We start from the raw sequence: 26,463 nt of genomic DNA, 5'->3' as shown, positions 1-26,463 counted from the left end.
AGCAAAATAAATGAAATTCTAAATATATCTTAACTGCCACAAATATCTCTTTATGACTACCAAATAAATTCTGAGACCAGGTCACTTTAAAGAAATTCCTAACTTACACTGATTTATGCTCCCTGGAAGATAATATTTGTGGTACCAATCTTTCTCCCTCCCCCATATATTCCCCTATTATATCTCTGTTTTTTAGGCCAAAATTGATCAGTGCAGTCATCGTTCAACTCATTGTCATTAGTCCATGTAATTTATTTACGAAAATGAGTTACAAGAGGAAATCTATTAAACCAGTTTTATATGCTAACGAAAGGAGGAGACAAACAAGATAAAATCTTAATTATCTGATACTTTGGATTCTCTCTGCAAAATATATCCTTTAAACAGGGAATCCTCATCTTTTATTATGATTGGAAATAGAGTAAGTGACTATAATATCAAATATTAAATATATTCTGTTGAGTGTAGTATCTTTAATTTAAAAGCTACATTTACCTTTTGGACCATGAATTTTAGTTTGTATCCATATCCATATTATAATTTATGAAGCATAGTATTCATATAATGTACTTATTTCTGCTAAGTTTTTAATTATATGTTGAGCCTTTAGTGGGTTTCTAAGTTTGAAAATGACAAGTAATTAAATTGAAACATACAGTTTCAATATTAACATTATTATGCATGTATATAAACAAAAAACTACATTCTGATACATTTTTTATTGTAGTAAACTGTTGTAGTAAAATATAGAAATGTTTAAAAATGCTTAAAGAATGTCTAGAAAGGTTAGGAAGGTTTTGAAATGTTTCCTTGAAACTTAAAGCGTGATATTAAGGACACATTCCCCACTGCCCTGAAGCGTGTGTGCCCCATAGATAAGGATTTGAACTTCAGTTACAGACTCAGAGTGACTTGCTAAGATAACCATTTGTGTGCGTGATGTACTCTCCCTAGATAACCACATGTAGCCCGTCGCCCTGTTTGAGATTAACATGTGTGCATCAATGTAATTCATTGATGGCCACCTGAACTGCTGCAGGTATGAAACAGGCTTTAAAAATGGGTCCTGACCAGCCAACAGTGCTCGCCTGTGGGGACAGCCACAAAGGCACGTCCTTTTGTCAGTCCAGCAAGCGACACCGCTCCAGGCTCCTCTCCCTGCCAGACGACAGAAGGACGGCTAGTACCTTCCGATCGAGACGCGACCAAGCTCTCGGGTGAGGAACGCCTGCCCCCTGCACATCCGGACCAGCCCAGCTGCCGGACCCCAGAGGACAGCACCACCGGATCCCATCAAGCCTGTACCCGCAGCATCAGGAACTTGTGTGAATAATAAAGTGCTGTGTGATTTGCATCTGCATGTGTTTCATGTGGTGTAATTCCTCTGGCAGTTAATTGAATTATTTTGTGTATGCTTAAAATTGAAATTAAAGCTTCTGGTCTTTTCGGTCCCAAGCCTGCCCTTGGTCCCGCTTGCGGAGAGTAGCCTCTTCGCTAACAACTACTTGAATGTCCCAACAACCTGCGCAGTTCAAGTTTATCAAAAGGGACGCCTTAGATAAACATCCCAGATCCTTTCCCAGGATCTACTTGGGACATAAACTTTCGTATAAATATGTAAGAATCTGCAATTCTAAATCTTGTTTTGTGATAAGGGGTCCTTTGGCAGTCTGGCTTGTCCTACAAACCCCTCTAAGGATAATGTTTTTAAATGCATAAAATAATACAAATAAGAATTAAAGAAAAGCAGTTACATTTAAACATAGTTTTGTGCATGAACCATAGATTAAAGACCCCCTGCATTAAGATTTTGAATAGCCCTTTTCTTAATATATTTTTTTTAAAAAAATAAGCCTGAGAATAGTTTCTTAATCATATAAGAGCCAAACTGACATATGATCATTAAACACATATTTTAATAAAGCCCTTAGGTTGTATTTTGTATACGTGTATTATTTTTGCCTTTAAATCCAAAAGTAAGAATTGTTATCAGTTTAAGAGTAAGTATATGATATAGAGACTTGTCAAAAATTGGCTTTACTGTGACGTATATATTCGTGTTATTTAGCAGAAGTATCAAATCTTGACAACAATATACATGCCTTTAAAGTTAAATTTGAGCATTTTGGTACATTACAAATTTTGACTTAACCAATTCAACTTTAGACTTGGAGCATGGATTGGTAAATGTTTAGTAAAAAAGAAGATATGAATGAAAATATCCAACGGAGGAGCTCAGTGGTGAGAGAAATAAGACCAATGGAAACAGCATTGGAAAATAGAGTAGGATATGGAAAAAAACACCACACACTATAATACTGAAAAACTGAAAGTATGAAAAGAGAAAAATAATGAAAGGAAAGACCTACCATGAATCTAATTATCAATTTACTTTTCACAAGTCCATATGCCCTAGAATATTTGGAATTACATTTCATCCTTTGTGCGGCACTACATATCTTAGATGAACATAATGGTATTTTACCTGTTTCTTTTTAAAAGATTTTAAAATTGATTTTTAGAGAGACAGGAAGGCAGAGGGAGAGAGAGAGAAACATCGATGTGAGAGCAAAACATCGATCGGCTGCCTCTTGCACATCCCCTACCAGGGATTGAGCTTGCAACCTGGGCATGTACCCTGACTGGGAATCAACCTGGCAATTTTTGGTGCATGGACAACGCCCACCAACTGAGCCACACCAGCCAGGGCTATTTTACCTATTCTTAAAAAAAAAAAAAAAAAGTTAAATGATTGTTGGATTTTTTTAAAGTCCCTTATATAATTTTCTCATTTAATGGGTATTATAGTCGCATTATTTTTATCTCTCCTGTTTTTCATGGAGTAGAATAGGCTTAAATTAAAAGAGGTATTGTGCCGACATCATTTGGAATTGATACCATTTCATGTGACTATTAGTAGCTGTTAGTTACCCATTTACAGAGAGTTTTTCTTTTGCTTTTTCCCAATATTCTGCTGTCTTCTTTGACCTATCTATATTGAAATTGTGGTTTTCAGAGTTTATTTTACATATGAAATATCTTTTGCTTGTGCATTTGCTTGTTTTCTTATTTAAGATCACAAGACAGGAAAAAATCCCTTATATTAGAACAGAGAGTATAAAAAATAAATAATGGACACGGGAAATACAAATTCTATATGATAAAAAACCCCAGAGAGTATATTATGTATAAAACATAACTGGCATAGACCTTTTAGTGATTGTATTTTAAAACAATAATTATTATTACATTTAATTACCACAAACTCCATAGACTATACAGCTTAAAGGAATGTTCGAAACCCTGTTGAAATCCAAATCCCTCTTAAACTCAACTTCATGTACAGTAGAGGCATTCACATACCATGTAAATAAAGAATGAGATGAAGAATTACTTGTAAGTCTTGTCATATTGGTAGAGTGGATGGTGGGTAATTGCTGAATACTCCAAGCATCGGAATGCTTTTGAGGCCAAACAAAATATAAGCTTTATTGCATTTTTTTAACCATAGGAGGGAAAATTGATTTTAGGGGGAGGGGAAATACCGTTTCTGTGCTCCCTCTATTATTGTAGCATAAGATCAGAATTGCTGCCTAAGCCCTTTTGGAGAAAAACTCTCCAAGGATTCTGAGGTTAAGATTGTGTTGTGGTTTCTCAGCCTTACGTTTTGGTAGCTCTTAGCCTTAGGCCATGGCTATTGTGTGTGTGTGTGTATATATATATACACTAGAGGACTGGTACACGGATTCTTGCACCTGTGGGGTCCCTCAGCCTGGCCTGCATCCTCTCGCAATCCATGACCTCTTGGGGGATGTTGGACTGCAGGGTTTGGGCCAAAACCGCAGTCTGACATCCCCCGAGGGATGTAGTAGTGCGCAAGGCGGCAGGTGACCAGGGAGGAGCCCAAGCCCAGGCTGGGTGCCATGCTGCTCCCACTCATTCTGGCTCCACTGCGTCTGCTGCCGCCACCATGAAGTAGTGCTGCCAAAGAGGTGGGAGAGGCTTGTGCCGCTGCAGCTGCGCTCACCAGCCGTGAGCCTGGCATCTTGCACCCATTGGTCAGCTGAGCGGTGCTCCCACTGTGGGAGCTCACTGACAACCAGGAGGCAGCTCCTGCATTGAGCGTCTGCCCCCTGGTGGTCCGTGTGTGTCATAGCGATGGGTCAAACGGTTGACTGGTCGAACAGTCGACCGGTAGCTTAGGGTTTTTTCTATCTATCTATCTATCTATCTATCTATCTATCTATCTATCTATCTATGAAGAAAATGATAGTAAACCCATATAATGTATTATAGGAGGTCAGAGGAGATTAATTGAGAAGCTAATGATTAAGGCAAAATATTTCAAGATTTCTGAAGTTTTTTTTCCTAGTAATTGAGTCTCTGACAATGCGATTCTTTTACAAAAAGGATGAGAGTATAACTTTAAATTACGATTTGTTTATAAGTTTGTCTGCTGCTACCTGTTTATCATTCCCAAGTGGGAAAATTCATTACCTTGCTTGTCTTTACATGACTTCCTATGTAGTCTAATAATTACAGAGAGAAATATCCATATATAAGGGGATCAAAACATGGATTTAAAAAAGCAAAGAGAAAGAAGAAGTGATTCACTGGATCTGACACCCTATTTAACATTTCAGGATCAAACCAATACCAAATTCCTAGGACATAGTAGGGAGTCCAGCAGACAGTGAATGAAGTGGCAAAGGCAACCGTCATCTTTAGGGTCCTCAGCCGAGCTCTTGGTATATTATTCTTGGATTGATTCAGTTGTAGTTCTATTAAAAAGAGAAAAGAGTAGGTGTTTAAAGACCAGTTTTATTACAAGACTAAAATGGACAAAAAGGAAGAGAGAATCACTAATTCATCCTAATAAATATAATGGAAGCAAATTTTAATGTTTTAATAAATGATAATTTGTTGTAAAAGCATGTTTATATTTCAAGTTTTCCATTATAGCATATAATTAATAGAAAATATTAAAGATGATAGTGTTCTTACAATTTTCTACCAAACTAATTTGGATTTGAAATATTGTGGCACTCAAATTCTTAAAATATAAATTTGAGAGAGCAGACTGAGGTTGAATAGAGCTGAGTTCTCTGCATCTTGGTTGTCATGCCAACACAGCCATGTTTACTTTATAAATTCATAAACTTTAGTTTTTGAGAATGCACCAGGTTACTGAAGCAAAAAAGTCACAACCATATTTGTAAAGTTGCAGATGAAACACTCAATTACATATTCAACAATTTTCCACATAGCTAACACATACACACTCACAAACATACACACACAAATGTGCACAGTTATTGTGTGTGGATATAGAGGATTTGATGTGAAACAGAAGAGCTTAATTTAAACAAATATTTGGCTGCCATTTAAATAATTGTACTTTGCTACATTCTAGAAATTAGGTGTTTGATAAGAGAGTTGTGACAGCCCAGCAGGAAAAGTTCTCCAATGCTTATACTGGGTAAATGGGGCAATTATTCTTTCATCTCTAATTCCATGGTCCAAATTTAGAACATTAGGAGATGCAGCCTCATTTATCAATGGAGATAATAAAAGGGTTACGTCCCGGGGTGATTGTGAATGTAATCCTATCTAATAGAAGAGTGATATGCAAATTGACCATCACACCAAGACACAAGATGGCTGCACCCATGTGGACACAGGATGGCCACCACAAGATGGCCTTCAGGGGAGGGCAGTAGTGGGAATTTAGGGGTGACCAGCCAGCAGAAGAGGGCAGTTGGGGGTGACCAGGCTGGCAGAAGAGGGCAGTTGGGGGAGACCAGGCCAGCAAGGGAGGACAGTTGTGGGGGACCAGGCCTGCAGGGGAGGGCAGTTGTGGGGGACCAGGCCTGCAGGGGAGGGAAGTTGGGAGGGGGGAGACAAGGCCTGCAGGGGAGGACAGTTGGGGGGGGGGACCCAGGCCTGCAGGGGAGGGCAGTTGGGGGGGACAAGGCCAGCAGGGGAGAGCAGTTGGGGGGGACCAGGCCTGTAGGGAAGGGCAGTTGGGAGCCAGTAGTCCTGGATTGTGAGAGGGATGTCCAACAACCTGTTTAGGCCCGATTCTAGTGGGATCAGGCCTAAACGGGTGGCCAGACATCCCTCAAGGGGTCCTAGATAGGAGAGGGTGCAGGCTGGGCTGAGGGACACCTCCTCCCCACTTGCACAAATTTCATGCACTGGGCCTCTAGTGAGTTAATATGTGCAAACTGCTTAGAACAGTATCTGGCACATAGTAAGTGCCACTCTGGGTATTGCTGTTTAAAAACCGTTAACCCTCAACTAACACCAAAGCTAAGGAATACATACTATGGGGATCCTGATGAAGGACCCGTGTGAGGGTGAAGATGATTTTTGCATTGCAGATCAACATGATGAGAAGAGGAATGATGAAGAGGCAGCTGAAGGTGAAAAAGTTATAAAAGGCTTGATGCCACCATTGTGGAAAACTGCAGTGTGTTACACATTGAGAGAAACCGTCTGACTGTCCGGAGCCATCAGCTAAATGAATCATTCTGAAGATATATAACTGTATAAGGAAATAAAAAATTAAAAAGTTGTGTTACTTTATTTCAAACAGTATTTGCATGTGTTCTTGAGAGTTTTCTGCATTCTGCTAGCCTTTTAGCATGCTGTTGCCCAAAGCAATTGCTGAGGTCCTTGATTTACCCTTTAGGAATTTCTGTGAAAAGTTGTAAGTGAGTCTTTACTTAAAGTATGTTTGGATAATGTGAATGGATCTATAGGATTTTTGATTTTTTTGGAAATTACTTCAAACTTGTAGAGCAATCCTCAACCAAGGATTTAAACTTTGTTTGAATTTAAATTTCAGATGAAAATGTGCTGAGTAAACTTTGCAACTAATTTTGTTCATTGTCCCATCTGCAGCACTTAAAAATTATGGCATTTAGAATGTGCCCCCAAGATATGTATTTAAATTTTATTTTTGAGACAGAAAACTCCAATAAAGTGGTCAAAACAGACAGTTGGACATGAACACACAGTTCACAAAAGAGATGCAATAGTCGCCCTTATGCATATGAAAAGATGTTCAACCTCATTCATGACAAGCGAATTGCCAATTAAGGCTTCACTGAAATGTAATTTTTTCACTAACAAGATTGGCAACATGGTAGCAACATGGTCTCATGGCAAGGCTGCGTGGAAACAGGGACTCTCAGACATTGCTAGTGGAAATGCAAATTGTTTTTTACCCCTCCAAAAATACCCCTCCATAACTGTTATGGAGGGGTATTTGGCTGTAACTAGCATATTACATATTCATGTACCTTTGATGCAGCAATCCTACATCCAGGAATTTATATCTGGGTGATATACCCCTACTTACATTATATGAAAATACATTTGCATAGGTTATTCACTGGTGCATTGTTTGTAATAGAAAAATATTGAAAACATCTAAATACCAATTCATGGAACAGTAGCTGAATAAACTATGATGGACCACATGATGGAGTGCTATATAGTTATAAAAATAAAGAGTAAGGAAAATCTCTCTCTCTCTCTCTCTCTCTCTCTCTCTCTCTCTCTCTCTCGTTATATGCTAATTAGACTGGACAGCTGAATAATATTCCGGATGTTCTTCTGGATGACCCTCCGGAAGAAGCCAGGGCTGCGAAGACCAAATCAAGCCACTGCAGCTGTGAGGGCTGAGCCCCTTGCAAGAATTTCATGCATCAGACCTCTCTAGTCCTATCTAAAAATCCTATATAATAAAAGGCTAATATACAAATTGACCGAAAGGCTGAATGACCGGTCGCTATGATGCACACTGACTACCAGGGGGCAGATGCTTAATGCAGGAGCTGCCCCCTGGTGGTCAGTGCACTCCCACAGGGAGAGCGCTGCTCAGCCAGAAGCTGGGGTCACGGCTGGCGAGCGCAGCAGCAGTGGCAGGAGCCTCTCCTACCTCTGCAGCAGTGCTAAGGATGTCCAACTGATGGCTTAGGCCCATTCCCCACACTGTGAGAGGGCACTGGCCGGACTGAGGGACCCCCTGAGTGCATGAATTTCACACACTGGGCCTCTATATATATTTGTGTGTGCACCTATATGTACATTTATTTATTTTTCCAGCTCTGTTTGTTGAGAGACCCTAGGGATAATGACACATTAGTGCCCAAATCTTGATTTCTAACTGTCATTGTCTACCAAAGGAACAAGCGCTCATTGGAGAAGTGGGTGATGCCAAGGCTTGGCAGGCGAAGTACAGTATGTGCTTAGAACAGCTTCTTGTGCCAAAAGTCAGGCAGTAGTCAGAGAGTGACGGAGCATGTCAAAAGGGATCAGGGGCCAGCTTGAAAGAGCTCCCATTGGCCAAATCTAGGGCAGTTTAAGCTTGATAATAAAGGAAACAACTGATATATAATGATAAAATTCTGAATAAAGTAAGAATACATGGGTTCATTAAAAAAATAAATTACAAAACAACAACAAACAAATGTGGAGGGGGAAGCTCTTTGTTACCATAGAAAGGAACAATGGAATTACAATAGTGGTAATCTATAAAAAATGATTCAGGCAAGAATCATCAATGCATTGTAAAAACATTGGTGAAAGTGCAGAGAACAGGTTACTTACATTTCTAAAAATATCTACCTACAGTATGTTCATTATAAAGAGTAAAATAACTATAATAGAGAAAGAACCAAATAATTAAAGTTAATATTGCCAGGAATGTGACCAGTTGACAGTGTCCGTTTCCTTATATAATGCACTAAGAAGAAATCAGCATCACTTCTTTTGTATTTCTACTAAAGGTGCATAACTTGAAACTAACCATGAAAAATCAGCAAACATAAATTGAGGGGGATTCTACAAAGTAACTGGCTTGTACTCTTAAAATGTCAGTATCATGAAACAAACAAACAAAAAGACTGAGTAAAGGTTGTAGTTTAAAGAGGTCCCAAGAGACAGGGCAACTCAGTCCACCACATAATCTTAGATTTTCTTTATTAAAAGGGACATTACAGCCCTGGCCAGCTTGGCTCAGTAGATGAAGCGCCAGCCTGCGGACTGAAGGGTCCAGGTTTGATTCCAGCCAAGGGCACATGCCTGGGTTGCGGGCTCGATCCCCAGTAGGGGGCGTGCAGGAGGCAGCCGATCAATGATTCTCTCTCATCATTGATGTTTCTATCTCTCTTCTCCCTTCCTCTCTGAAATCAATAAATATATTTAAAAAATAAAAGGAACATTACAATGATGGGTGAGATATGAATAAGGTATAGAGATTAAATAATAGTATTGTATCAATGCTATTTTTCTGATTTTGATACTTGTGATTATATGTGAGAAAAGTCGTATTGAAATATTGAGAGGGAAATATCCTATCTGAATTTATTTTTAAGCAATTCAGAAAAAATGTATATGAGAGAACAAAACAAACAAGTGTAGTACAATGTTAATATTTGGGGAATCTGAGGGAAGTGTATTCAAGAAAACTTTGTACAATTTTTGCAATATTTCTCTAAGTATGAAATTATGCTATTTTAAAAAGCACAAATTGAATCAAATATTAAAGAAATGTTGCAAGTTGTTTTCAAAAATGAGTTGCAAGGGACATTTATTCATTCCTCATTCATCAAACACTTTCTTACCTAGTCATTTACAAGCTTTTCCACCAAAAAACTTTAATTTACTATGAAACATTAATAAAATGGAAAGATAAGAGGGCCAAAGCACTTAAAAACTGATAGCAAGTAAATTCAAACAAAAATATTACAGGATTTTTTAAAATCTGTAGTCTAATATTTCTTCTTTTTAAAAATTGAGGTATAATTGACCTATAACATTATATTAGTTTCAGGTGAACAACATAATGATTTGATGTATATATTCCTTTTTTTTTTTTTTTTTTTTACTATATTGATTTTTTACAGAGAGGAAGGGAGACAGAGAGTTAGAAACATTGATGAGAGAGAAACATCGATCAGCTGCCTCCTGCACACTCCCTACTGGGTATGTGCCCGCAACCAAGGTACACGCCCTTGACCGGAATCGAACCTGGGACCCTTCAGTCCACAGGCCAATGCTCTATCCACTGAGCCAAACTGGTTAGGGCTGATGTATATATTCTAAATGATCACCACATTAAGTCTAATTACTATCTGTCACCATGAAAGGAGTTTTAGGGATAAAATGGGCAGGTTTAGGGAGTTTTAGGAATAAAGAGGTTCCATGGGGGAGGAAGGCATAGGTGAAGGCCAGGAACCACCAGAAGGCACACATTCACCAAGAAAAAAAAAAGTGCCACAGGATAAGGGGAGAAGAAGACATCCATTCACAGAAGACAGGGAAAAGCCTCAGGATATGGGGAGAAAAAGAATAGAGAAATGCCAACTAATGGGAGAAAGAGGAGAACAGATTTTCATAGGAGATAGGGAACTCTACCACTGAAGGGGGAGATAATGAGGGGCCACAACCAAGTGGGGATGGGGCTTTGAAGCTGATATTCTGCCAAAGAGTGACAAATTAGAAGGCAGTATGAAGAGACAAAGAACTGCAGTCGTTATAAACCTTAGCAAAAAAGAGCTCGGTGGGTTACCCCCTTGGGACCCCCTCCCTACGTGGGAGTCTGTACTTGCTTCCAATAAATTTCCACCCATTCTTCTACCAGCTTTTGTTCGTGGCTTCATTCTTCAAATCCATCTGGACGAGAACCTGGGAAAGAAATCACCCTTGCATCCTGCTCAAGAAAACAACTGGAATCAACCACACATAGTTACACATTTTCTTTTTCATTGTGAAACTTCTAAGTATAGTACAGTCACCATGCTGTACATTACATCCTTATGGCATTCATAACTGGAAATTTGTATGGTTTGCTCCTCTTCACACACCGCCTCCTGGCTCTGACCATCACCAATTTTTTCTTTGTATCTAGGAGCTTGTTTTTCTTTTTCTTTTTAATGTTGTACATGTAAGCAATAGTATGTAGTATTTATCTTTTCTGATTTGTTTCACTTAGCAAAGTGCCCTCAAGGTCCATCATATTGTTACAAATGGCAAATTTCCTTCTTTTTTTTTATGATTGAATAATATTCCATTGTGTGTGTGTGTGTGTGTGTGTGTGTATACATTTCTTTATCCATTCATCCATAAACGGACATAGGTAATTTCCATATCTTGGCTATTGTATCTAATGCTACAGTGAACATGGGAATGCATATATCTTTTCAATTTTAGTGTTTTTGTTTTCTTCAGATAAATACCCAGAAATGGAATTGCTGGATCATATAGAAATGGGAATTTTAGGGGTGAAATAGACAGGTTTAGGGAATTTTTAGAATTGGGGGTCCATGGAAAAAAAACACAGGGCTACAGAGCAGAAGTTACATTTCCATAAGACAAGGGAGCAGCAACATTTACATTTCCATAAGTCAAGGGAACTGGGAGTAGCAAAAAGGTCTATAGTTACAAAATAAAGAAGGAGGAATAAAGCCCAGAGGGAATAGGAGAAGAGTGAGGGAGTAGGGCCTCAGGAGTTACTATAGTAACCAATTCAAAAGGGACTATTGACCAATCAGAAGGGATATCAGGACAAAGGGACTTGCAGCCTTTATAAACCATGGAAACAGGAAGTGTGTGGGACTCTTCCCCCTCCCCACGTGGGAGTCTGTACTTGTTCTTCAATAAATCTCCACCTTTGCTGTACCATCTTCCATCTGTGAATTCATTCTTCGACTCAGATGGACAAAGAATCCGCGGAACCATCCTGCCCAAGGGAACATCACATGTTCCAGTACAAAAATCCCATATCAATAGGGTAGTTCTATTTTTAATTTTTTGAGGAACCTTCATACTGTTTTCTACAGTGGCTGTATCAATTTACATTATTAGAAAGGATTAAAATGTTGATTTTTATTTTCAAGGGCAAAAATAATTTTAAAATTAGTCCACTAGAGGGCGCCCAATGATCAATCTTAAAATCAAGAAACTCAATCACGCAATCAGCTAATTCTATTTTATGATCCTGACCAACTTTTTCCTCAATATAAAGTGATTCTTTCAGTTTTCCATACTTCCTTTCAAGCTACCTTACTTAAAGCTCTGTTTTTAATTTGACCAAACAGATGTGAGTTGAAGTCTTTGGAAGGGTTACTTTACATAGAACCTGAATGTCGTATATTTCCTTAAAATCTTTACTTCCCTTCCCATGTTCCCAATTGTACTTGGAGCCAGATGACCTGAGTTTTACTTTATGCTCTGCACTGGGCCACATTTTCACTTTAATGTTTTAAGTTATAATGATGAAACTTTGAAATATGGTACTATCATCTGAATTTTTTAAAAATATGTTTTATTGATTTTTAGAGAGAGAGGGAGAGGGAGAGAGACATGGAAACATCAATGATGAGAGAGAATCATTGATAGGCTGCCTCCTGAACACCCCCTACTGGGGATCCAGCCTGCAACCTGGGCATGTGCCCTGACTAGAATCTAACTGGTACCTCTTTTTTCCTGGGTTGATGCTTACCGTTGAGCCACACTGGCTGGGCTGATTTGAATTTTGGTTATCATCTTTTTTTTTATTTAACAAATACTTGTGTGTGTGTGTGTGTGTGTGTGTGTGTGTGTGTTTTAGTTCTCACCTGAGGATATATGTTTTTATTGATTGATTGATTTTAGAGAGAGGAAGGGAAAGAGAGAGAGAAAGAAACATCAATTCGAGAGAGAAACATTGATTGGTTGCCTCCCAAATGCACACTGACCGGGGATTGAACCCACAACCTAGGTATGTTCCCTGACCGGGAATCGAACCTGCAGCCTTTATGTGTACGAGATGATACTCCAATCAACTGAGCCACCTGGCCAGGGCAAAAATGCTTATTTTTAAAGCAACTCCTTGGTTAAAAACTATGCTAGGTGCTGTCTGTACTAAACAATAAACCAGATATATCCTGCTATCAGGGTATTAAATATTTGGTAAAGAAGATAGAGCATGTATGTGACACCTGCAATACAAGGTAGACTGTGATAAGTTCAAAAAGAGAGGTATAGTAAAGTGTTATGGAAAATCAGAAAGTTACTTGCCCATAAATTAGTTGTTTGAGGCTTGGTTCGGTTTATTTTATGCTCAAGGCAACGTTCATTTTAATGATTATTAGAGGGATCACTTTACTTCCAGTGGTTCTTTTGTCCTTGGATTATATTTCTTAGTTTCTCCTCTCTTATCCTTGGCCCCAGTTTCATTAGTGTTTGCTTTATTTTGACATAAACAAGAGCAATCTGTTTTCCTTTCAGTCAATTGCAGATGCTCATTTCTTTTTAGAATATTATTTTTAACCCTTACCTTACCCAAGACTTACACCATTACCTAATCTTTTCCAAAGGTAATTATCTTTAGGTGATGTGATTCAGTTTCCTCATCTATAAAATGGAGATGTTAATAGTATCTACCCCTAGGTGTTATCATGACAATTAAACAAATAAATACTTGGAAAGTGCTTAGAATAGTGCCTGGCACACAGCACTATATAAGTCACAACCGTTATTATAATAAAACTAGAGGCCCAGTGCATGATTGAATCATGCACGTTTAGGGGGGGAGCCTGGTGCCTGAGTGGACAGGCACCCAGCTCCCCCACTTTTGATGGTCCGCGGTGGGATGTGAGCTCGCTGCTCCAGAGGCCCCTTCTGTGCCGCAGCACAGCCATGGCGCAGATGCTGAGCTTGAGCCGCCGTTGGCGACGCGAGCTCAGCGTCCCGCCGGCCCAATCGGCCCCCCCGGCCCCCCCGAGTCCTGCCCCCCCCGTGCCTCCTGGCCAATCGGGGGCATAGCGAAGGTATGGTCAATTTGCATATTTGTCTATTATTAGGTAGGATTAAAGGCCCAGTCCACGAAATTTGTGCATGGGTAGGGTCCCTAGGCCTGCCCGCTGATCATGGCCAATCAGGGCCTTCTGGCTGCTGGCCAGGGCCTGCCTTCCCTGGCTGCTGGTTGCTGTCCATGGCCTCCCTTTCCAGCTGCCAGCTGCCTGCCGGGGCCTTCCTTCGTTCCTTGCCACCCCCTGGTGGTCAGCGCACATCATAGTGAGTGATAGAACTCCTGGTCTCCTGGTCGAACTCCCATGGTAACACTGCATATTAGCCTTTTATATATCAGTATATTGATTTTTGCAGCACAGAGCTTATAAGTATGTGTTCATATATATTTATTTATGTATTTGTAAATATATGCCATCTTTTTATTCCTGAAATCCCTTAACCATCTATTCTCACCTTACAATTTTCCTGTCTTTCCCTTTCCTTCAGGTAAAAAGGAAGTAGACAATGCTGCATAGTGTGGGTATAGTGCAGTAGTTAAAAGCCCTGGGTATGAAGGTAGTTGGGTGCACTGACACCTCCACTTACTAGATGGTAATTTGGGCATATTATATAATATTCTTATCCTTAGTTTGCTCATGAATAAAATAAGGGCAATAATCATATCTAATTTATAGAGTTGTTGGAGCCTTACATGAAGTAATGAACACAAAAGCATTTAGTAACTTCCTATCCAATATTTATGTCCTCCATAGCTATTATTTATCATCATCATCATCATCATCATCATCATTATTGTTGTTATCTGCTATTAGTTTGCTCTTACTGTGTTCCAGTACAGTTCTTGGCATATTGTGTGGGTGTGTGATGAGTATTTATTGAATTTAAGCTGCCTGTCAAGTTCAAAAGTGCATTCTAGCACTATAAATTTTCTGTGTCAAGGCAAGCCTCCACACATCTTCAGACCACACATCTTTATACCAAAGACTGAAGGATGGCTCATATATCTTGCCTGTAGGCCTAGGTTAACTATAGAATTTAAGTACTGTCAATAGGTAATGCTTCATATTAAGCAGTGGTATGAGCTAGTGGTATAAACTCTTTCTGTAAATAATCTGCTACTCTGGAATTCTTGTGGTCTTAAATGACTGTTATTGAAAACCATGTAATTTTTAATTATATACGGACACACCTAATTCAGGAAATGTTTTCTTCTCAACATGTACTTACCAGCCTAACCACAGATGCTCTTAAGTCAGATCTTCTTTGGGTCATGTTTGTTGCCTATTTTTTTTTTAACTTTTCTCTTTTTTCTCTACTCTTCCCTTTTCTTCTTTTTCCCCCCATCTTCCCTCTCTCCCTCCTATTCTTCCCTCTTTTTTCCTTTTCCTACTTTTAAAAAATTATGCCTCCAATACTTGATTTATTATGTACCTATCAGAGTGAGTAGGATAGTTTGGTGACTAGGGAGTAGGTTGGCCAAATTTATCAGTCAGAATAAATTTGAAATAATCAACCTTTATATAAGCAATTCTCTTTACTGTTTTTCAAAGAACTATGCATTTCAATGCCCATATTTCCCTATTATTTTCTCACCTAACTCGATGAAAGAAGGAATGAAGACAGGAGCAGAGGAAGAAATAAACATTAACTGAGTGTTTATAAAGTCTTATAGTAGATGATACTTTATATATCTTATTCTTTATAATGTAGTCTTTAAAATTGCATTTAAACTTAATTAATTAACACAGAATCACATAGGTGGTAAGAGATAGTATTGAGACTTGAAGTCAACTTTGTTTTAATCCAATATCCATGCCATTTCTACTATCCCATTGCCTGTCATACTTTGTTGCAGGGAGATGTAAGATATTCAGAGAGATTATTACTGGGCCTAGTGTATAGCCAAGCAGAAGACTGGGCCTCCCTTATCCCTATTCAATCAGAGCATATCTGTTTTATTTATTGGGGCTTCACATAGATTTTTTAAAAATTCCATTACTAGTAAAAAGTTTGAAAGTTCCTACAGTACACTATGCTAAAACTTTTGGGAATATATCTCCAAACCATCATAGAATGTAGTTTCTGAGGTTAGTAATAAGGAAGGTGGAAAACCAAGGTGGCCAATTTGAAATTTGGTCTTTCTGAGCTGTCGCAAACTGTCATAAATTCCCAGGTTGCCAGGCCTAAATTCTGACAACAAACTTGTTGTATTTTTTAACCTGGTAATGAATTACTCAAGTAATAGAAAATTAATATATGCACCAAGGGATGAAGATTAAAGTCCATTGTAAATTAGCCACAACAGGATGTGTCTTTGTCAATGGGCTTGTCCCCAGAGTGTGGTGAAGCATGAAGTACACTCACCATGTGTCACAGTCTAGAAATAAAAAGCCTTCTCTATGTTTCGTCTTCAAATATAAGTAACATTAGTCACAGGGTTGAAACCCCATTTCAGAGATAGCAGAGAGCCATAATAAAAAGAAAAACTGGCATTAATAATAATAAAAAAAATAACAACAGGTCAAGTGACATTGGGAGAGCCAATGAATCCTTTAAACCAGTGGTTTCCAAACTGCAGGTTTTGCCTATCAGGTAGTTGTAATCAACAGTTAAAAATAAGATGGAACAGAATAGATATTTGTTTAATGAAAAATCTTTTCTTAGTCATAGGTGTGTGAGAGAAAGACAGACAGACAAACCATGTATCTATGTAGTATGTATACTGCCAAAAAGGTTTGAATGTCATTATTTTCAAAGGTTTTTTTGGACATTTTCTCTTGCATGAAATGGGGATAATAACATGGTTCTACTGTACTTCATAGAGTTAATGTAAATATAACATAAGATTACATATTTTAGGTTTTTCAGGAAATTTTACACAGTTCCTTACAAATTTAAAGTGCTGCTGAAAGTAAAGATGGGTCATTTGTTTTACCAAAAAATATATGTTACCGTAATTTCTGTGGCCCATATTCACATAAATCTCCCAGAGTAATGTATTTGAAGTCAAGCTATTAATCACTTGAAATTCCTAAACAATTTAAAGTTAATTTTATGTTCTCTATTTATTACATCAAGATAGATAAGTATTTGGCATTTTCTTCCTGTTGTTGCTGTGATATACTTAGATGGAAATAATTGAGGTAATAAATCAATATTTTATTTACAGCCTTTGGGACAGTTCTTTTAAAAGAGTGAAATTGTGGGTTTGTGTTTTAGTTATCATAAATTGGCTTATTTCTACTGTTTTAACTTTCATCTACATCAGTATTCCAAAATACCAACCACTTTTTGAATAGCCATCCTATATAATAAAAGGCTAATATGCAAACTGTCCCCTCAACTGGGAGTTCAACCAGGAGTTCTACAGGAATTTGACCAGGGGGCGGTCCCTCCCCCTGACTGGCCTTGCCCCCAAATCGGCCCCCCCAACCCCGATCTGGGGTAGGGCCAGCTGACCAACTGCCCATGCTCCCTCCCCACTGGCCTGGATCAGGCGAGTGGGCCAACCTCCTGTAGCCCCTCCCCCTCAGGCTGGACAACCCGATGGCCCTGATTGGGGCAGCCAACTTCCCGTAGCCCCTCCTCCCAGGCTGGCCGGCCAACCTCCCATGGCCCCAATCAGCCCTGATTACTGGCCAGGCTGAGGGACTCCACCCATGCACGAATTCGTGCACCGGGCCTCTAGTCTCTATATATAAAAGCCTAAGGGGCTGTTATAATGAAACAACCAGAACGACTGGAATGACTGGTCGCTATGACATGCACTGACCACCAGGGGGCAGACACTCAATGCAGAAGCTGCCCACAGCCTGCAGGCCCCGATCACCAATGGGGCCTGCAGGCCAACTTCCAGGTCTCTTCCCCTGGCCGGCAGGCCCTGTTGGGGCTGGGCCCCCAGGCTGGGACAGGGAACTGGGGGTAGGTGGTGGCAGATGCAGCCCCTTTCCCAGGGGGACTGAGGGCTGGCTCCTTCCTTGGGGATGGTGGCCAACCTCCTGGGTCCCTCCCCCCAGCTGGCAGGCCCTTATTGGCCCACTGCCTGCCCGCTGTGGTGGCAGTTGGCCCCTCCCCATGGCCAGCAGACCCAATCACCTGATCAGGGCCTACCGGCCAACCTCCCAGTCCCTTCCCCCAGCTGGCAGGTCCCAATCACCTGATCGCGGCCGGGCCGCCTGGGCTGGGACGTGGAACTGGGAGTGGGTGGCAGTGGATGCAGGCAGTGAGGGAAGGAGGAAGGGGGGAGGCATGGAGGCGGGGAACCTGATCAGCCCTGATTGCTGGCCAGGCCTAGGGACCCCACCCATGCACAAATTTTGTGCACTGGGCTTCTAGTACTTATATAAAGACCTTATATCGTCAATATCATGTCCTAAAGCAAATGTTTTTAGCCCTTTTCAAAGCCTGCCTTTCCTCCCCTTTCAGATAGACAGGCAGAAAAAGAAACTAACACTCTTCTCAACCTACCTGTCTTTTCTGTGGTTTTACCATTAAAACTCCTTGACCAAAAATATCAGAGCTTTATTTTACTCCCCTCTATTATTAACCCCCTTCTACTAAAGCCAATTTGTTGCCAAGCTTTGCTTTTGTTTGAAATGTCCCTTGTAATTACTATCAATTCCCTCTGACTCCACCCTAGCCCTCAGCCTAATCATCTCTTTGCCAGATGTTCTGAAAAAGCTTCTTTGTCTCTCTCCTCTCTACATACATTTTATTGAAATATTTTTTTTGTTAAAAATTATTTTAGTAATGTACATAACATGATGACTATAGTTAACACTGCTGTATGATATATAGGAAAGTTGTTAACAGATTAGATCCTAATAGTTCTCATCACAAGAAAATTTTTTTTCTTTTTTTATTGTGTCTTAATGAAATGATGGATGTTAGCTGCACCTATTGTGGTAATTATTTCACAATATATGCATGTCTTTTTATTTAAGGTAAAGTGGTACATTTATTAAGATATGATAAGTTCAAATAAGTCACTCAAAGTACTAGAACAACATCATATAAATAAATGTCAAAGATTATGTTTAGGAAATCGATAAAAATACAAAAATTCGGCCCGACTGGTATGGCTGAGTGGTTGAGTGTTGACCTATTAACCAAGTGGTTGAGTGTTGACCTATTGCCCATTTCTCATTGATATTTCTCTTTCTCTTATCCCTTTCCCTTCCTCTCTCTCTAAAATTAATAAAGACATATTTTAAAAAATACAAAAATGCTAAAATTAATTAGTTAAAATATTAGTAGCCAAAAATATAAAAAAGATGTTCTTTCGTGTATTTATATTCAAGAGAGTTAAAAAAGATGGGCACTTTATACATTGAGGATATCAGGAAATCAATTTATCATTATGTTTTAAGGAGTCTTAAAAATGTTTGTACACTTTTACTCAGCTATTCCAATTTAAAGAATGTGTTGAAGTCATAAGAAGACACTTGGGAGAAGATTTTCATTGTAATGTTTGTTTTATAATTGAGAAAAAGGAAAAAAGTGATACATTAAATACAGGTGGGCCTCCCCTGGCACAGGACCATGTGGGCTGAAACTTGGGCAGAGTGGAAATGTGTCCTTGCTCTGAGTGGGTCGCAGTTACCCCAGCACTGTGCCAAGTGAAAACCGCTGGCACTCAGCACCTGGCCGGACACAGGCAGATGGCAGACGGACAGAAGCTGGTTGTACATAATGGATCCCCTGTAAGGGTGTACTGGCAGTGATAATAAAGGAGACTGTGACTGTCACATGACAGACGTTTGCATTTGAATTAAATTTTTTAGCCTTATCTGAGCTTATGTGTATTGACTTTAGAGAGAGGAAGGGGGAGAGAGAGAGATATCAATCAGTTGCCTGCCATACACTCAGCCCTGGAGGGGATTGGACCTGAAACCTAGGTATGTGCCCTGACTAGGAAGTGAACCAGAAATCTTTTAGTGTACTGGATGATGCTCCAACCAACTAAGCAATTTGGTCAGGGCTGCATTTGAATTTACATAGACATTAAAATGAAGAAGCTCTGCCCTGACTGGTTTGGCTCAGTGGATAGAGCGTCGGCCTGCGGACTGAAAGGTTGCAGGTTCGATTCCAGTCAAGGGCATGTACCTTGGTTGCGGGCACATCCCCAGTAGGAGGTGTGTAAGAGGCAGCTGATCGATGTTTCTCTCTTATTGAAGTTTCTAGCTCTCTATCCCTCTCCCTTCCTCTCTGTAAAAACTCAATAAAATATATTAAAAAAATAAAATAAAATGAAGAAGCTCCCAGTTAAGGAAAGGGCAAATCATTTTATATAACTTTGTATGAAAAAAAAGGGTACAATAATGCATACATTATGATAATTTTGTAAAATGCTAGGGAAAAGTAACACTTGCTCTTTATATCTATGTACCAATTTTCTATGATTAACAATTTTATAGGCACAAAAACAAACAAAAAGTGCATATTTCCAATATAATTTCACAATATGTGTAAGTCACTCCATCATGTTGTACACCATAAATTCATTCAGTGATGTATGTCAATTCTAAAAAGAAAAAGATAATTTTACCCTTTGTACAGGTCTCACAGCTATATCACTCCCACATTAATTTCAAAATTCCCTGGCTTTCAATAGCTATAATATAAATCCATTTTACCCCATTCATTAATTCATTTATCCAAACTTTGTTTTGTTTTGTATGTAAAATGTGAAAGATTTATTTCATCTGGAAAAACCCCAGAGTATCTGAACATTTTACATTTCTATTTTTGCTAGGTATCTTATTGGGTACTGTGAATATGTGATATGTTGAACACAACAGTCTCCACTATTTAGGAGCATATATCTTCAAGGCAAAGATGGGCAAACAACATAATCACATTACTTTATGACAAAGAAATAGTATCCTATGAGGTTAAAGAAAGGGGATCAACAATCAAATCTAATTTCCTGCTGGTCCCAACTCTCAATTTGTCACTTTACCCAAACACATCTTCTATAAAAATCACACTTTCAACCTTTGTTGAAAAATATATGTGCTCTTTGACTTATTTTTTTCCATCCAAATGCCATCCCTCTTTAAAAACTCGGCTAATCGTACCTTTACCCTCAAATCTTCCTTCACCATTTCAAGTCATACTCATCTCTCCCTCTTCGTACATTTGTAATAGGTTTAAAACAATTTAGTATATAGTTAAATTAGCTTTATGTAAGTTCTGTTTCCACAACTGAATTACATTTTCTTTGAGGGCAATTTTTTAATTTCCTCAATACCAGGCTCAGTGCTAGAAACCCAACTTGTGGTTATCTTCTCCAAGAAAACCAATCAATAAGTAGCAGCACTCATACTTTAAAGAAACAAAATGGAAAATTTCAAAACATAGCCTTAGCTAAATATCTTAATTTCAAGCGATATATTTGCTAAACCTATTCTTATCTACTCATTCACTGTGAGAATAATTGTAATGTACTTTTCCCCAGGGAAATAAAAACATTTTTGTTTTTTCCCCATTTTCTCTGTTATAAAACAAACACTAATTGGTTAACAAAAAATATTGGTTGAGTGAGGAATTCGTGAAAAAATTTAGTTGCCCGGCTTTCCTTTGTCTTATACTATTTATATAGTGAGTCTTGCATTGCCTTTTTTTTTCTTTTACCATCTGGCCACTTTAGAATGTCTAAATAAATTTCCATTTTTGGCACGTTTTTGGAGGATCCTGGTTAACTCTGACTTTACTTCTTGATACCCCCTTGAGCCCCGAGTTCTTCATCTAGTACATTTACATGCATACAGAGAACTTGTTTATTTGTTACTAAAGGATCTTTCTATTTGCAAGAATGTGTCCTTTTCTTCAAAGTATGACTTCTGACAAAGGCAGATTCTATAGGTCAATTAACCAGGTAGCCTCTGTTGAAAACAATCTGGAGAGATCTCCATCTGCCTGCTGCAGGAGAGGGCCTGTGCCTACACCAATAGTCCTAGAGTTTTGCTAATAGTCGGTTACAGTCTAACTTTCCTCCAGAAAAGTTTAAGTCAACCTCAGGGAAATATTCAAAATTCCAAAAGTTCAAGATTTTCCTCTTTTCCTCTTTATTCAGTCCCACTCAGCTGCAAATTTTAGATCAACATACTAATTGAGAACAATTCTCTCTGAACTGCAATGACAGAATTCTTAACGTTTCCACTCAAGAGGTCCCAAATAAGACAAGTTATAAATACTTTATATCTATGCAAATTTCATAGTTCCTAAAGATCCTCTCGATTTGCCATGTCAACCAGAGCAAAAAGAAAAATAGGTGGAAGACTAAGGTGGGAATGCGGTCATGTTTGAGAGTGGCTACATTTTGGGGGAGTATTTAGTATGTACCAGAGATTATTCTAGACACTTTAATACATGTTCATTTAATCACACAAGCTGCATGAAGTAGGCATTACCTCTATTTTATAAATGAAGGAATTGAAACTCAGAAACTCAGAAAGGTTAAGAAATTTGCCCAAGGGAACAGTGCCAGGATTGAACTCTACTCTCTGACTTCCAGAGCCAAGCTCTTAAGGATAATACAATACTGCCTTTGACTTACAACAAAACAATACTAGTACTCAAGTTTAGACAGGAAATCTGTGATGGCCACAGTGCAACACGTTCATGATAATGGTTTACCTGTGGTCCAGCAAAGAGGCTACTGAGGAGCCAGGCCATGCCAATCAAGGACTGTCCCAGCTTGCTGTTGCTCACAGGTAGGGGTCTCGTGATGGCCAGGGAGCGGTCCAGGCTGATCACCACCATCATGAAGGCTGGGGCGTACATGGAGAAAAGCTTCAGGTAGCTGAGCACTTTGCAGAGGAGCTCTCCCCCGTACCATTGGACTGTAATGTTCCACATCCCGTCCAGTGGCATGACAATCAGAGTCTCCAACAGGTTGGCTAAAGTCAGATGTTTTAAAAGCACATTCATTCTCGAGAGCTTTTTCCCTTTCTCTTTCTTCTGAGTCCACTGCTTAAGTTTCAACAAGAAAGTAGCGTTGAAAGTCGTGGAGAGTAGAAAAAGGAAGAAAGTAACGGTCACTCGGATCTTTCCAGACAAGGTCAGGGTGGGGAGGCTGCCCTGCATCAGCGGGCTGCTGCTGTTGATGGATGAACAGTGGTTTTGACTCTGTTCAGCAGAGGCACCGTTTGCCATATTTCCCAACTGGTAGAGCTTCAAGACTTGTGCTCCTGGCACTTCTGGTGTTTTATTGTAATTGAACCCATTTTATTTCTGTCACCGGTTTAGATTTATGACAAATTTTGTTCCTGACATACTTTATATTTAATGCAAAAGTTCAAGGTGAACTTGTTTTGTGGGTTTATAATCCAGCAGAGTGCTAAAACAGAGCCTGCCAAACACATCCTGAGGGCCAAACGTAACTGTAGAACCCCAGCAGATGGCCTGGTTGTCACAACATTTTTCCTGATGGAAGAAGGACACTTGAAGCTTAATTTTGAATTTGAAATTTACTCAGGATGTTATTAAAATAACCGTAATGAAGAGATTTTCTAAAAACTAATGTGTTAGTGTTCCGTCCAACAGATGCAAAATGAAAATGAAGAAAAAGACAAAAATAACTCAGTTAAAATCTGTTCTTGGAAGAAATGAATACATTTCTCAAAAACATTTGTTTTCTTTTAAAATCACATGCTGCTATGCATTCAAACACTAGACAAATATACTAACTTAATGACATCCTCCACAAAACACTAAATCGATACCTTAACAGTTAGAATCAAATTGATATGATACAAATTGGACTGCATCAAATTTATCAATCAGTCTTAATGGTCAGATTATCCATGCTCAAGTTAGAATAAAAATGGTAAACTATTTTTAAAATTATTGCCTGGCTTATGTAATTGTTTCAATATTATACTTACTGTAATTGTACATTATTGCATACTAGCAGCCCGGTGCACGAAATTTGTGCAGGAGGGGCTGTCCCTCAGCCCGGTCAGCACCCTCTCCAATCTGGGACCCCCTCAGTGGATATCCGACTGCTGGTTTAGGCCCGATCCCGCAGGGGTGATCAGGCCTGCAGGGATTGGGCCTAAACTGGCAATCGGACATCCTTCTCATAATCCAGGACTGCTGGCTCCTAACCGCTCGCCTGCCTGCCTGCCTGCCTGATTGCCCCTAACCACTTCTGCCTGCCAGCCTGATCCCCCCCTAACTGCTTCCCTGCTGGCCCAATTGCCCCCAACTGCCCTCCCCTGCTGGCCTGGTTGCCCCTAAGGCTTTTATTAGTATAGATATGACCCTTCACAGAAAATTTCATTAACCCTGCTTTACAAGAAGGGCTTGACAATTGAATCATTGGGGCCAGACACCAAGGTTTCCTTTCTTTGAATAGTGGAGGGAATAATTATCTTGTCTTTAAGTTGCCCTGAACATCAAATGATATACTGACTTGGAAAAGTATAAAAGCACCATATAAAGACAACTGTCTTTTTCATGTACTGAAAAGACAATAAAGTGGTAAAATGAAAAACACTATTTTTATTCTCCCCCTTCCTTCCTTTACAGCCTTTATTTAAACTGTGAAATTTATAAAAATTTCACTCCTATTTTCATTTCTTTACATTCAATATTATTTTGTATTAGGTTCAGGTTTTATACTAGTTACAGAATAGTGATTAGACAATCATATACTTTACAAAGTGTTCCCTAATATTTCTAGTACCCACCTGGCATCACACCATCATTACAACACTGTTGACTATATTCCCTATTTAAGTGACAATGGGTTTACAGGTTCCTTCCAGTCTTTCTTTTGTGTTGCTCACCCTTCCTTTTCTTTCTCACTTCTTCCCTCATTTTCTTTATATACTATCTCAATTGGCCCTCAAAGCTCAGCGAAGGCACTGGGACACGTGTAATCCATTTTATAGACCAGGAAACTGAGGCCAATTCCAGTTGGCTGTGGAACTTGACACAGCATGCAGGGAGCCCTCACAGCCTTGCTACCTCTGCCCTTCCTAAGGGGCAGCCGTGGGGCAAACAGAACAAACCTTCCCATCAGGCTTCCGAGCCTCTTGCTCAAGCACCTCTTCATCACGGATGCTCCACATTCTTTCCTCTCCCCCGCCCCGTCCCCATTGTTTACTGCCCCCCCTTCTCTGGAGCAGGTGGTAGGCTTCTCACTCATGGTGCAAGCGTTCACCTCTGTGGGGCTGGGTGGGCGAGGGCTTGCTTTTGGGCCAAGGCAGGTGCAGGAGTTGCTGCCTCTGAAGTGCAAAGGCCTCCTAGGCAAGGTCCGGTTAGTGCCAGGAGCTTCTCTGAATCTTGTCAGTCAGTCGGGTACCCTGCAGTGCAGCACCCCTCCACTGAGGCACCGCCCCTCAACCCCCGCCTCAGGGCTGCGGGTCCGCACCCCTCCATCCAGGCGTCCTTCCATGCCCCTTGTTCCCCGCCGACTGACCTGTGTCGTGGGGCCACTGCAGAACCTCGCTCTCCGCAGGTGAGGCAGATCTCCACCCGCAGGCCCCCTGCCCCTGCCCGAGCCCCTGCTGTGCACCCTGCCTCACCAGGTTTTTGCCTTTGATCTGTGGCATTGGTGACAGCACACTCCTAGAAAGCCTGGTACCCAGAGGGTCACAGGGTCAGTTCTTTGCCCAGAATGTTAGAGGTTGCAGTAGTGTTTGCAGATGCTGCCCAGAGCCTGCTGGCGAAGGCAGTGCCTGTGTGGGGTGTCCTCATAAAGGAATGGTGAGGCGCCACTCTGCACCCCTTGGGCCACCCACCTCCTGGCCTCCGCTTGGCCAAAGCCACCATGCTCATCGGGGAGCCACCACTCAGGTGGCCCCGCAGTTGGGCCTTACGCCTCTGCTAGGTCTCCACCCTCACCTGGGTCACCTACTTTCTTCCACATTTGGCCTCCATCCATCCCTCTCTCCTGCAGTGCTTGGGCTCCAGGCCCGAAAGAAAAGGACCAAGGCCAAGAAGGACAAAGCCCAAAGGCAGTGAGTCTTGAACCCCCACATCCCATTCTCTGGATTTCCTCCCGCACCTCCTCTCTGTGTGACATCTTGAATGGGCACCCTGTGGCCCAGCCACATGGCCTCTGGGTGGCCTGGTAGAGTCGGTGTCCCCAAAGCTGTGGATCTGTGGCCAGAGGCCCGGCCTGGGTCTCAGCAACCACATGCCTGCTGGAAGGGGCTGTTGGAGAAGGACCAGAGCCCATTGGTCATTAGCTCCCCAACTCCAGAGGAGGCACCACAGGCTCATGTCCCAACTGCAGGCTCCGCTCCCCCCCCTCCCCGCTGCTGAGTGGTCATGACCGTTACGGAGTCCCGGCCAAATTTGCATATTCCTCTCTTATTATATAGGATAGTAACTAGATATGGGAGAGAATACTGTATTAATGCTATAACCACATTTGTATGTTTCTATATAATATGAATATTTGTTTATATTCCTTATATCAGATCATTTCACATTGAAGCCACTTAGAAGCTTTCTCTGTATTGCTATTTTAACTTCCATGGTGAGTGTTTGGTGATGTTACTTACAAATACTGGTATGACTTACATTGGAATTTATTAAATCACCAGCTTGATTTGTTTTATGTTAACTAGTTTGATTCCATGGCAGCCAAAGCTGGAAGAATATTAAAAGTGGCTCTTTTGACTTAAATGGTTTATTCTT

General features: G+C 40.2%; 1 protein-coding gene across 1 annotated transcript; it reads right to left on the bottom strand.

Moving 5' to 3' along the window:
- Window positions 1-4,536: 4,536 nt before the first annotated feature.
- Window positions 4,537-22,965, bottom strand: GNRHR (gonadotropin releasing hormone receptor). The gene is made up of 3 exons (XM_008158732.2): window positions 22,447-22,965; window positions 6,328-6,547; window positions 4,537-4,781 (listed from the first exon to the last, which is right to left on the bottom strand). The coding sequence occupies exons 1-3, from the start codon at window positions 22,963-22,965 to the stop codon at window positions 4,537-4,539; spliced, it is 984 nt and encodes a 327-aa protein (XP_008156954.1).
- Window positions 22,966-26,463: the final 3,498 nt, after the last annotated feature.

This window comes from Eptesicus fuscus, chromosome 2, assembly GCF_027574615.1.
Source record: "Eptesicus fuscus isolate TK198812 chromosome 2, DD_ASM_mEF_20220401, whole genome shotgun sequence".
Taxonomy (NCBI): domain Eukaryota; kingdom Metazoa; phylum Chordata; class Mammalia; order Chiroptera; family Vespertilionidae; genus Eptesicus; species Eptesicus fuscus.
Note: the sequence above shows the minus strand (reverse complement) of the source record. Positions and strands in the feature narration are given on the sequence as shown.